Raw genomic sequence first — 14,725 nt, forward strand, 5'->3', positions numbered from 1 at the left:
CTTCTCAGCATTTGCTTATGTGAAGAAGAAACCATTTAAAACTCTTCGGGAGAAGCCGGCCTGTTGGCAGTAGTCAACAGGCCTTTCGTTCCACTAGAGGAGTGTTCGGCATTTTGTTCCCTACTTTGATTTATTTTACCAATTGCCTGACCATGTATGATACTACCATATTTTACATATTGACCATGTATGATACTACCTCACGTGTGAGTTCTTTATTACCTATCATTGATGGGATGTCGCATAGATCTTCACCAAAGCTTCTGTATCGCGCCTCTAGCTGTTGTCTTTGAAAGCTGAAAAGGGGGCAATGCATCAACAGGTGAGGGACATCTTGAGGAGTTTCACCATAGCATGGGCAGCTATCGATCTCGAAGAGCTAGAAGCGATGCAGGTAGCTCATAAACCTACTATGACCTGTAAGCATCTGGGTGACCTCGTAGCCAGCATTCTGCATTCTGAAATCAAAGGCATGGAAAATGGTAGGGAAAAACATTTTAGTTATACTTCCGGTAGGTTCAATTAAATAAAGATCGTTCCAGAGTTGAAGGGTCCTGCTTCTTATTTTTCTTTTGAGGGGAGTTTCGTTATATTTCTTAAACAAAATCGCATATTTTATCCGCCTGCACAACTGTTCAGGCGTTCCGTTAGTTGCTCATAAGAGCATCTGGGTATGCATATTTTTAAGCTTTGGATGTCATGGCAAAAGTTTTAGTACTACGCAACACCGCGGCATGGACGTAGTAAAATTATCAATGATTTTAGTTATGTAGTTTCGATGGTTTCAGGATGAGTGCTTTGCATCCGGCAGATCGTGTTTTTTAATTATCGTTGGTATTTTTCTTTTCCAATAATTTATATACGATTCTGTTTTAGTTTTGCATCGCCTATGAGACGCCACTTTGTCGACTACAGCCGTTTCTCATCTGTGATCGAGGAGAGCTTTACGCAGAAGGGTCTCCAGCACTCGCCACTTCTGGTTCCTGTACCACACCTGGCTTGTTCTGCTTCCTGGAGGAACTTCCTCAACTACAGCGAGAGGGTGCTGCTCAGCAAGGCCATGGAAAAGTTGGGCAAATCTCCTGACGAACTGTCCAACATCACGGAAGTATTCAAGGTAAGCGCTAAGTAAAAAAATATTAAATATGGTTAAGTAACTCGTCGGAAATAACATGAATAAAAAATGGTTCAACAATTATTTACTTACTTTTAATTTAGAAAATAACTGAACGACCTTCTTGTGTCAACCTTCTTTGGTAGAAAGCAATATAATGTGATCGCTTCAAAAATATTTCATGATTTAATGCCAAATATAAAGGACTCAAAATGTAAATCAAATTTTAAAATAAAAATAACTGCACATACAAATAGTGTAGCGATGATTTTTTTTGAAACTATATTTAGATTAAGAAACGATTACTTTATATAATTGGTACACATATTATTTATATTCTTATGTATTACTTTACTTTACAATTATTTTTTATTATGTATTTTACTAGATTATTTATGTTTAAGTAACATCTTGGCATACATTTATATATTGTATGATTTCTTTAATAAATAAATAATAATGATTATTTAGTTTTAACATTTGATAAGCTATGCATTTATAGCTAGGCAGTTTTAGTTTTTTTTTCTGTAGTTGTTATATTAGTATAGAGCTACTTATATGTTAAAATATAAAAAATCTCCATCTTAGAACAGGCTGAGCCATGTTAGAGAGAGACTATCTTAACCAGCGGACGTTGTCATTCACTACTTTTATATAGATTCCCTGGTATTAAATATATACTTATTTATGCAATAAATTTATTTACAAAAAATAAATATAAACACCGCAGTAATAACTATTTACGGATGCATCAATGCCATAGTGAATTAAACTGTTATTGTGTGCAGTTAGAATCAGTTACAAATATTATCATCATCATCATTCCCTTTCCACACCTAATGGGGCATAGGGTACTGCATTGGTACACCAGTCGCAGCGTATCTTGATCATTTTTTGTTACATGAAGGTAAGATGATCAATCTTATGATTCAAGTACCAGTCCAGGGACTATGAAATATTCTAGTGTGAAATCACCCTTTTTTAAATAAATATTTCATAACAACCATGTCGGGAATCGACCTCGAGACCTGACCATTACACCACGAGGCCGCAGACCATTACAAATAACCGAGTAATCAAATTGATAGGTTTTTAAAGTGGAATATACAAATCGATACAACTTCATATAAGGTTAAGCGCATGACATATTTTTTCCTACCTCTAAGGAAAAGGTATACCAAAAAGACCCAAAGGCTGAAAATGCTTATGTTTTACACTAGAAAATTCTGTCATCACAGACGGTATAATTAACATTAAGTACGGTGGCAGGCTTTAGATCAAAAGTTCAAAATTCTAGCCATGTTCCGCTTCAACTTTATTTCCGATTTCTATGACGTTTATTAGTTAAAAATTGCCTACACGTGTAAACAAACTTGTACGCCAGAACTTAAAGAAATGTAAAGTTCAAATAGGCAAGAAAAATTGAGTATAAAGCTATTAGTTAAAATAAAGCAAAACCAATAGACGATGATTTAAAAAAATGATAATGATAAGACTTCCATATCCTAATTTTTGTGTTTTGTTAGAGTTATTATACACATATTTTTCTCGACAATATATTATACAGTACTATATTGATATCTCCGGTGCACGTTTTCTAATTGACTTGCATCCCGGATAATTTTGATTCTTTTTTAAACTTCTGCAAACATAATTTTTCAGTTTCAATACAGTTAACTACTTTTGGCCTCTTATGTTTGATTTATTTATTGCAAAATATACAAACATCTTATCTTGAATTAGGATTTCGACAAGGAGAACTGTGGAACCATTCCCAAATCGAGGTTTATCAAGTCCCTGAAGGTTCGCGACATGATGGACCTGTCAGTGAGAGAGCTGGACGTTATCTGCAAGTGCTTCGCTGCTTACAGAGGATCAGAGGAAGAGGTAAGCTAGTATTTTGATGGAGCTTTTACCACTAATTAATTACAATAACGGTTTTTTAACAACATAGCAATCGATCAATCTGTCTTAATTGGAGAAACGTTAAACGGAGATGGACCTTATACGCAATTTTAAAATACTTAATGCTATTTGATAGCTCATCTCTGTTGCAATCAATTTCTTTTCATGTTCCCAACCGTGACATCAGAAGTCAAATTCGGCTTTTATTAAATAGGTATTCTATGTGATACCAACTTTTATTTCTATGCCCCAATGTCCAGGATTCGTGGATTAGTCAATTTGTCACACATCTGAGAATTCTTTAAAATGGATCTTCCGGGTTTTCGAAGATTTATTCGCTATCAACACAGCGTGGGATGAAGGTGAATTGACATGGGTTAGATCGAAGTTTTATACGTTGATCGTATTTGTTGGTGTATTGTATACCATTATTGACTGTCCTTGTTTGTCTTTGCTACATAGATTTATGTTCTTTTCGTTCAGTTTCTTGTACACATGTTTCTTCACATAACTGTTGTAATTGGCTTAGGTCGTTTATATGATAAATAAATAAATTACAATTCCTTTTTCTGGTACATTTTTTTCCTTATAGATTCTTCTGGATTAGTTGTGGTCTACGTAACTAGGTACAACCCTTTTTTAGGGCAAAATAAATCATATTTTTATTATTTAAAGCATCAACTTTGTTTGTTGTTAAACATTTTACCAAATGTTATTAAATATTTGTATATAACCACTTACCGACTTTTCTGTGTCTACCGGTTTCGAGACGTACCCGTCTCTTCGTCAGAACACCAAATAAACCAACATGCAAACCAACATGCAAAACCCACTATACACCTTCACCATAGTTGTTGCACAAAAATATAAAACCAACACGACATGCATTTTTATAAGCGCATGCACTGATTAGGACAAACACGTACTGATTCAATTATGAAAATATTATCTTGTTTGAGCATTAATGAAAAGAGTAGAGGGGATGGAGAGAGGGTACGTCTCGAAACCGGTAGACATAGAAAAGTCGGTAAGTGGTTATCTATAAATATCTAATAACATTTAGTAAATCATGTTTATGAAAATGAAATTTTATACATTTGATCTTACGGGGATGATCGTCGGAATAAAAGTTTTGTATGTCAACTAAGTAGATGACGTACTAGAATTACGTCTTATTTTTTTTCTAAATTCACTTGTAATATGACGAAACCAAATACTTAAAATCGATACCACATTATAATTAGTCTTATTTTTATACAAATCTCCTATATACATATTTTTAATCATGTAGGTATGCTGCTTGATTTTAAAATTAAAGGGTGAATAATTATATTGCTGAATAATTGGACATAAATATTAAGTTCTTACCTACGAAATTTTCAATGTGAGTAATAATAATTCAAATACAAAAACAATACAACACAAAGTTTGAAATGCATTAATGCAATTCGGCAATAGGTGTTTATAACAACTGTTGTATGTATTCAACTGTAGGTAATTTAATGGACATAATAAGTCCATAAACATATAAATATTTTTATAATATTTACAAATATAATTCTTGTATCTCTTAATTCTTTGACAATAACAAAATCTAAAAGCTGTGAAAAAATATGTATGCTGTACGCTGTGCATATCATATATGGTATAGGTACTCGTATATATCCAAATTAATGTAAAGGAAGAAATGTTCCCGGCTCAAAGACAAAAAACCTGTCATCTACAGTTTTATCGAACCACTCGTAGCTTTTAGATCTATCTATTTAATTTGATCACAACCATGATTCACGGAAAGTATCAAAGTAAAATCTTACGGTAGTATTTTTTTTTACTTGGAAGCGATTATTTTGTGATTTAAGCATGATTTATTGATATGGTACGAGAATAAAAAACCCCAGAGTATTTTCGGTGGGTTCACAATTCTTTTGAACGTCAAATAATGTTTCATATAATATTTAACTTCCAAATAAACTTCGACAAATTTAACAAGATCCTTTTCGAAAACAGTTTTTCCTCGGTGTATTGATATTTCCCAATAAATTGATTCCAGTTGTCGATAAGATTTAATATTTGATCAACAAGAATTTATTGCCATTCATTTTGTTGCAAATATGTATTTAATAATCGATATTAGTTACTCAATTTCAGTCCCTAATGCACATCTTCAAAGGGAAATGTGATCTCGCTTCGAGAAAGTGGGGTATGTAATACTCGTATCTACCCCCATAACATACAAAATGTTACGTTTGTATCCATTTAAGGAAATAGAGATGTATTAATTTGATCATATCTATTTGACATTACTACTAGTGGGTTTGTCAATATAATGTTTAGTGCTTTCGTGGAAATTGATGTCTTAATATTTGTTCCTAAATGTAATTAATATTACATCTGTATAAAGATAAAATTAAAGAAAAAATGTAGAAAACAATCGAAAAGAAGTATGAAAATGAAATAAACTAGACCAAATAAACAGTAAGCGGTAACAAGATTTAGCGGTTTAATTGAAAATTAACCATTTTTTGGCACTTACTTGTTGACAAATTACAACAGAGATGGAGAACATTTTAGAGAAGGGAATGTAAAAGTCTAGGTATTTACAGGGCTTATGTCCTATCGTTGCCTGATTTAAGTGGCCACTTTACACACTATATAACATTAATCATTTTGTCTATGTTTGAACATCGATATTTCTTCAATTCATTCATCTGTTGATTTTACTGAAATTAAAGAGCTGAAACTTTTGTTGTTGTGAAGAGATTTTTTCGATCGAATTATTTCACATACTAGGCAACGCCTGAAAACAATTTTCAAATGTTTAAACTTCTTCTTGGACCAGATGGTTTTATTACTCTTAAACTTTACTTAAATCGAAAGATGGAAGAATTGAAAAAATATGGTTGAACATCCATAGGCAAAATGGTAAATATTACACAGTGTGTAAAGTGGTAAATATTCCCTTCTCTAAAGTGTTCTCCATCTCTGTTGTAATGTTTTAACCTTAATGTTTCCCTAGGGAGTGAAATCCAGTCTTTTTTCTCCAAAAAATTTTGAAAATCCCAAAATATTGCATTTACTTGTTATTCAGCAACGGAACACTTCGCAAATCCGAAAATGTTAACGGATCACTTAGCTTATGTGTACGTGAAAACATTAATAAATTATTGCACGATCATAAACACTTCCAACTTTTAACTCTCGTAACGCTATATGCAAATAGGCGCTGGGGTCGTTTGGTTCCCCCGTTCTAGACGTCCTGGCGGTCACTGCTAACGTGCACCTGACTCGGAAAAATGCACAGGAGCTGACAGCCAGCTGTTGTTTACCAAATTAAGGCATAAAGAAAATATTTTCTAATGATTTTTTGGTATATATTTTTTTTAACTCGGTTAAATAAAACCAAAAAAAAAAAATTTCTTTGGCATTTCTTTACCTTTAGGTAAAAAAATATTATATAATTGGTTTATCAACGGTTCATTATTGAATAAATTAATTTAGTGTATTCTGCACAAAATTAAGGTAAAATGTTTGAAACGAAATAAATTCAATTTGGACAGCGGCGTTTCATTATTTTTTAAAGGTGCTTTAACGTATTTTTGTGGGAAGAAAATAGAACTTGCCGAGATAAATTAGATTTTTAGGCCAACTCGGGACTCTCAGGAGTACATCATAAATTTTCATGGTAAATTAAGCTGTCGTTTTTTTCTGGTCTTAAATTTTTACAACGAAAATTATATTTTTAATGATTTATTTTAGAATCGTATGTTTTTTCCGTTTAGTTCAAAACATTGTGATTTTATTTTTTGCTCTTTTGGGAGTTTAAAATGTTAATTAAGTTAGTTGAAATAGTGAAACTCACTGTTTTAAATAAAAATAGCATGAAAAATATTCAAATACAAGTCGTAGGAAAAACACAATATCACACTTTCTGAATTTTTCTTTCTTCTTTTTTGTGTATTTCATAAAATAAAAAGATAATATGCTTCAACTTCAGTAGTCAACTTTAATTATTACATGACTACTACTGAATCAAAATCTAATGGATATTTTTGTAAATTTTTATTTAAATTTTTACGGCGAATAGTTTTGTGGTCAAGTTTAAAAACCGTAGTTTATAAAAAAACGCCGTATGCGTATACGACAAAGTTAATGTAAAATTACGTAGGCGAATGGTGCTGAGCCAATTTCACCATATAATTAAATATTCTATAGTAGTTAAAAAAACAAATATATACTTATACTCGTATATGTACTAAAAGTTATATGGTTTGGTCCTAAGATATAGATTTTATGATTGATTTACTATTTATTTCCTAATTACAGGGTAATATTTAAAATTTGAAACAAAAAAATTCGTATTTTAAGACTTTTTTCATGGCTGATATTGTAACTTTTGTATGGTATCTGCCTACGAATATATTTTTATTTTTTTAATTGAAACAATTTTTTTATTGGTTGATTAAAAATTGATACATGGAAATGAGCATGCTAATGTAACGAAACGTTATTGTTTATGCAGGTACTATAAGGAAAATTAATTTAATATTATGAACTTTAATATTGTTATCAAAATACCAAAGATGTCAGAAGAGAGTCGCTAAAGGTTCTAATTAGCAGCATGGTGAATATCATTCAGTGCATAAAGTGATCAGTGATCATCCGAATTAGTCATTGCTCATTAAGTCCAGTAAATTCTAAAAGTAAATTATTGTACTTGAATTTCAAATTTAATTATTTTGTAAAGCGCCCTTGAGGTATTATATTACGAAATTGGCGCTATCTAAGGTATCAATAATAATAATAATTAAATACAGAGATATTGTGAATACGTTTAAACAGATGTCTTCAACCAAGATGAAGAAATTATTAGGGATGTTGAATTTTAGGCATTTACAGAGCTTTTGATGTATTATTGATTGCTTCAAGTCATTTAAAATTAAATTTTTTGGTTTAAATTTATAAATATGTACATTACAAAATAGAGTATTTTAATTCATTTATAGAAATAAAAAGTCAGTTAAATTAAGTATTTATAAAATTTACGCCTAGGTATACATAATATCTTGAAAATAATATGTTAAAAAATGTAAGAGAATTTTGAAACGAAAAACTCTCTCAGAGGCGGGAAAAATTTCAATGTCCAAGGTGATATTAATCAACATAAAGATAGCCCTTTCAACAGGCATAACCATTGTCAGGTCGGTCCTGTATATTGGAATGTGGAACAGTCTATGTTGACGCTGTCTAAGGTAACTATCCGGAATATATATCCGGCTAATGCTCCGCGTGATTTCAGGGTTGTTAATAACTCCGCGTAACAACTGAAAAAAATGCGTTGTTCAATAGTCAAAAGTCATTACTTTACACATCGTCTACCTACCTAATATACCCGTTGCTTAATTATCAATTTTGTTTAAAGTGATCAATAACCAGATTAAATAACAGGTAAATAAACCCCGTAAAGAACTAGACTTCGATACGAGTTGATAATTTATTTATCCCTGTTAAGACCTCTTTCAATAATTTATTTATTTGTCTCCGCTGAGACATGATTAAGCAACATTTTAAAAGAGTTAAATCTAATATACACGTTTAAATATTTGGAATTACTCAATGTATTATTGCCAGCGTCGTAACTAGGGGCTGGCCAGGTGGGCGGCTGCCAGGGGCGCAACTTTCAGGGGGCGCACTTTACAGACCCGAAACCTTCTTTTCTCTTCCTAGAAAATAAGTCTTGGAGGTCACAAAATTCAAATCTTACCATGGGCGCTCTTGATCCTAGCTATGACGCTGATTATTGCATAGATTTTGTAATTCCTTTGTGAAAACATTTTCGTACGTATCTGATAATATAACCGTAATATCGTATTGTATATAAAATATGTTTAAATATTCATTTTCAGGTTGACTACAGATCCTTTAACAGTGCAGTGGACAGACTAAACTACGCGTCCAAGGATACTCGATGTCAATAAAAGGACACAGTAAAATACCATTTTCACAGCATCTACCTAACTAATTACCACATCATCACACGTAAGTTTAAGCGATGATCTAATTATCATTCAATACAATAAATATTTTTTCTAAAATCCATATATACTTACGACGATCCGTCAATTTCTTCATTTTTATCAATTAACATTACTAGAATAAAAATAGACAAGTAACTTGAGATACGAAAAAAGCAACGTCAAGGAACATTTTTAATTTCTTCTTTATACACTCCTTTGTGCTTTTTTAAAATCCTATTAATGAGTAATTTTCATATTAATTTCTACACATACCTGCATATTGCTACTTTTATTGTGGTATCAATCTTTTTTTTAATGCATGCCAACTAGAGGTAAGAAAATATTGATCATTTATTTGAAAAGTGCTTTTTTATGTCTCATAAAATTAAATTGTTACTCTCAATAATAATTAGACAGAATAAAAAAGCCATGTTTTGAGTATGTCCAAACGCTTGCAGATAGGCTGAATTTCCTTCCCAGGGAGTTATTTAGATCTAAACTTGTTGTAATAGACAAGAAAAATATTTTGAGAGGAGAATTTGGAAGTCTCCGTTGCAACAAATTTAGAATTAAACAGATTCAACAACAGGTAGTGATATTGAAAAGGTGAAAAAGTTTAAGTACCTCGGCAGCATTCTAACAGAGATCCTCCACCCATATATAGAAATTAAATGCAGAATTAGGGCAGCAAAAGCTGCTTTTAATGAAATGAATTCCCTCTTCTCAAATGATAATCTGAAAATGATAATAAAGCAAGGATTGGTAAAGTGTTATGTGTGGTCTGAATTGTTGTATGGCTATGAGACTTTGACTCTGAAGGCGAACACTACGAACAGACTAGAAGCTTTTGAGGTGTAGTTACATCGCAGAATGTTTAAGATATTTTGGACAGACCTGATAAACAAACTTAGAAGTCTAAAGTCGAGCTAGAACGAACAGAGAACTCATAACCACCATTAAAGTTCGTAAAATTTCGTATCTGGGGCATTTAATGCGTGGAGAAAAGTATCACTTGCTTCATCAAATTTTGATTGCCAAGATTGAGGGTCACCAGTGAGCTGGAAGAAGGCAGGTGCCCCGGCTGCGTAATCTACGAGACTGAACTGGCTTTAAGGCTGTGGAGCATATTTTCCGGATAGCACAGGACCTTTAGAGACCTTCGCCAGACTGATTTTCAACGCTGGGAATACCTGACAGGGTACTAAGAGAAGAAGAAGACGAATTTATTAGATTTAACGTAGTATAAAAGAGGTAAGAATATTAAAGAGAAGGATATCTGGAAGTCTAGACATTTTCAAGGCTTATGACCTGTCAATGACCACTCAAACCAACATTTGGATCAACTCAAAATGTTGCTTTTGTTTTTGCGAAATTGTCATTCGGCAATAAGCCTACCAGTGTGCAAACATAATTATTGTAGGTACCTGGAAACAAATAAATGTGAATTCGAACTCCAGGTATCCGGATTGCCAAATATCTAGATTGTTATAAGGAAATATTTAGTTTTTTTTTTTTAAATATTGTGCATTGTAACTTTGCTGGACATGTTTGAGTAAGTTTAAATGTGATTCCAATTCGTCGTATGATTTCAAAAGCAATCAAATCTGGCACTCATTATTCCGGATAAGTAGAGTTTTACTGTATTATAATATAAAAAGTTGGACTCAAACTTGCGATACATATTTTTCTAATAACTATGTACAGTACACTTATTGAGGGATTTCCCTTTAATAATGCACTTAATTACTATTTTTTCTATAGATAAAACTAGCAGATAACAATTAAATAATGCTCGATAAAGGGCTGGCTACCTTTTTTACTCAATATTTTTTTATCTAAACGGAAATATCACGAGAAAGATATCACGTCTTGCAATATAGTTAATTATATTTATTGAGTAACATTTATAATCCACGTTCGATTATTCTTTGATCGCGCAATAACCGCGTGTTGTAAAGTATTTCCATTAATTAAAAAGACTGATAAACATGTGTTAAATCTAGTGTTTATTTTAAAACAGGTACAGCTCATTTAAAACTTGAAAAATTCTCTGCTTTATATTTTATTATTTTTATTTCTTCAACACGTGCATTTTGAGGGGTTTAAAAGCAGAAACGCCACTGTCCACGATCACTAATTTTGAGAAAACCGAAAAAATCGGTATCGAAAAAACTATTTATTTTAAGTTCAATGTGCAAGTTAAGCGTGGTATAAACCAGCGCTGAAAAGACTATTCATTTTATGTTCAATTTACAAATTGAAAAATTAGCCGTTTTGCGACTGGTTCTGTTGGTTTTAAGGAACATATAAGAAAAACATTTTTGAGAAGGGAATATGGAAGTCTAGACATTGGCTGGTTTTAGTGGCCACAATGGAACATAGCCTTCGAAAAAGTGGGACTACATATGAACTTGAATAAAACTAAAGTGATGTACGGTCCCAAATGAGTTTCTAATTACTCCTGGGAGTATAATATGTAATTTTTGTATTATATGTTTTATTAATAATAAAAAATAAAAAATAAAAAAAACAGTATGTACATTTTTTTGTTTTGCAAATACTTACCTGTATTTCAAAATATCACGTCTTTTGCTTAATTAAACACGACGTAACATCACGATTGTTAGCAAAGAGGGCATTTTTTAGTCACAGTCTTTTAAGAGTTAAACGTTGGCACACATGAGTTACTAATACATACTAATCCCTAAATTATAAATGTTTGTATGACGGTCATTTGATGGTGAATCACCGAATTTATTCTACCCAACTGTATATTTTCAAACTGATAAGATATAATGAATGAAAATATTAATTTAAATAACATTTTGTTTCAATAAGGTTTATTTTGACACGGATAAAATCTCGCAAATAACAATTCAATAAGTATGTAGGTACTTTTGGCGCTTATGTAAACATTTACTAAGCTTTTCACTGTACACGCAATAGGCCTATTTCGGACGGATCGTGCAAATCCACACGGCACGGTAAAATATCATATCATAGGAAGGATTGATTCTTATCGGGAAAACTTCTTTCCGACTCTAAATACTGCAGTTTTCATTTGTCTTACGGTTGAAATACGGCTCAATACAAATCGAATAGTAATATTCTTCGTCTTTTAAACTTTCATCTTTTGTTTCTTGTTTTGTTTATAATTTTTTTGGGGAAATCTTTTTTTTAGTTCAGCTCAGATCTTTTTACTTCATTATTAAAAATTTCTTTTTTTTTAATAATAGACGTCGATGTTAATATTATACGGAATCATCATTTCCTTTTCTGCACTTACTCATGTTTTGTATGTTTAAATATTTGACTGTGGAGACCAGAGAGTGAGAGACGAGGATGTGTTGTTGTCTATGGCCACAGTGCCCAATGGACCTATATAAGGGCGCGTAACACATCACTCGCCCTTTACTGCCTTCACCAGTATTCAAATTCACTTTTTTATTTTTTTTATTCATTTATTAACCCTTACGGATTATTACAATAATTTTACAAAAATAATATATGCATTTTTTATTCATACTCTGTTATTCAAAATAATATTTTTAACGTCTTTTGAAAAGTTTGTCTGAGTCTTTTGTTTAGTTTTGTCTGGTAGTTTACTGTATAATTTCAGACCCTGGTTTATTTGTCTCGGCTGTTCTTGTATTGTTTTAGAAAGTCGTATATGATATATTGTATTATTTGTTTTATCTCAGTATTTTCGTGTGTAATTAACAAAAAATTGGGAGTAACTTAAATTTTGTTATTTATTTATTTATTCCTTGAAGTTAAATCCATTTAATCATGTGTTTTTACATGAAATAACAAATACCTACTATCTAGTAGAGTATAATAATATACCTCTACAATACTATTTTCATAAGTATAAAAAGGTCCCTTTTGTTTCATTGCGGGAATTCAATGTTTTAATTTGTTTTTCTTAGAATGCCTTCTTTGTTTTTTTTAACCATGTTCGGAATGATGAAAATAAGTAATAACGCGCTACAGTTATAGATTAAGGATATGTAATTACTCAACCTGTTTTAGTATAACCCTATTCCCAGTGATTTCACATTTAGTCATACTTTCATTTCTTTCAAAAACCATCACATTCGAAATATCGACATTCATCAGCAAATCGCTTCCCTCGCATACATCGTAGACTTTTGCTACCAAGAATAGCGAAATATCACATATTACGAATACTGATAAAAATATATGAAATGGATTTAGAATAATTAATTGTATTCTCGAAATCTATCTGGATATTGTGAAGAAATGTTTCCATACATAAATGTAAAAAAGAAATTTAATAAAAATACGTTGATAGAAAAACACAACATGTTTGGCCTTGGTAGTTGTGACGTTAAGATTTGTGGCAATGTTTTTATTTTTATTTTTTAAAAGGAATAACCCGCTAAGCCTCTATTTTGAGGCTTGTCAGCAGGTGGGATAGAGGGGATATGGAAGAAGGTAATGAAAAATACACCACAACACCCAGACCAATTGAGAAAAAAATCTTTCTTGGATTTTTTTCTTGCAACTTGCGGGAATCGAACCCGCGACGCCAGTTTCACAGATAGCCGTCTAACCAACTGCGCCACGGCGCCTGTCTAAATAAATTCTATGTAAATTTAAATGGGCGGGAACAAATAAACGTAAATCATGACGTATTAGGGGCGTGGCCAATAAAATTACCGTTTTTGCGGGTATTTAAAATTACAAATTTAAAAATATTTTTTGTGCTACCAATAATTAGCAAAAAAAATATTTTTACAGGACTTTATTTCATAGATCTTAATTAATTTAAAAATGTTTTAAAAAATTGATTTTTCCATATTTTAGTTCCTCTTTGTTATTTTCAGGAAGCACGGCATCATCAGCATACAAAAGACAATTGACAGTTAAATTCCCTATTTTTTCTCCCATTTTTTAGCCTTTCAGTTATTTCATACAGTTCTCGATATATACCTTCCTTCTTTTTTCTCTGCTGCATTGACATGTTTTTATACTTTTAAACTACTTTTAATTACTTATATTGTATATGTATATGAAATCAATATATTGCTGCTCTTACTATGTGTCATTAATTTTGAAGATGATTTTTCAATTGACATAAATTTATTTTCTTTTTTAAAGATTCTTCTCATCGTTTCTTTGAATCCCTTAAAATATGTTTGTGTATATATATGTTTTTCTTTTTTTAAAAAAATGATATTATTTTACTTTATTTTTACATCTAAGCATGTTTTTCATTCTTTATTTTAATTATTAACTTTTAATTACTTATACAAATTATCTTCATTTTTTACATTAATTTTAATTTTTAAACAACTTCTATTTATGTTTATTTTCCTTCTCTTTTTTGTACTTTAATTAATAACTTTACATATAATTATTATACAATGTGGAAACTTCACTGGTCCATTAAAGTTAAGTCTAACTGTGTAAAATATAAAACTATGTAACTGTACTGTATGTTTCCTAAATAAAATAAAATAAAATAAAAAAATTAAATACGTTGAACAGCCATGGTGACATCACACATCCCTCTTTTATGAATGTCAAACCACGATATGTATGATCCATTTACCCTAACACATGCTGTGCTGTCTTTATACAGAGAAGCAATAGCCCGTGTCAGATTTCCGCTCACTCCATACTCCGATAACACCTTCCATAATTTTTCTCTCTCAATTCTATCAAA

General features: G+C 31.4%; 1 protein-coding gene across 6 annotated transcripts in view; it reads left to right on the forward strand.

The window, feature by feature from the left end:
- The first annotated feature begins 882 nt into the window (after positions 1-882).
- Positions 883-14,725, forward strand: part of LOC148277073 (uncharacterized) — a 28,488-nt gene continuing 14,645 nt past the window's right edge. For 4 of the 6 annotated variants that reach the window (XM_088233365.1, XM_088233364.1, XM_088233367.1 and 1 more), the window contains exons 1-3: positions 883-1,117; positions 2,858-3,001; positions 8,923-9,055. In XM_088233365.1, coding sequence (XP_088089491.1) covers positions 890-1,117; positions 2,858-3,001; positions 8,923-8,994 — 444 coding nt within the window. In that variant the 5' untranslated portion in view covers positions 883-889 and the 3' untranslated portion in view covers positions 8,995-9,055. Of the gene's footprint in view, positions 1,118-2,857; positions 3,002-8,922; positions 9,056-9,491; positions 10,285-14,725 lie in introns of those variants that run through there. The other 2 variants (XM_088233366.1, XM_088233363.1) reach the window with 2 other exon arrangements.

The sequence above is a fragment of the Micrasema longulum genome, unplaced genomic scaffold (assembly GCF_059751315.1).
Source record: "Micrasema longulum isolate JH-2025_06_02 unplaced genomic scaffold, ASM5975131v1 h1tg001086l, whole genome shotgun sequence".
Taxonomy (NCBI): domain Eukaryota; kingdom Metazoa; phylum Arthropoda; class Insecta; order Trichoptera; family Brachycentridae; genus Micrasema; species Micrasema longulum.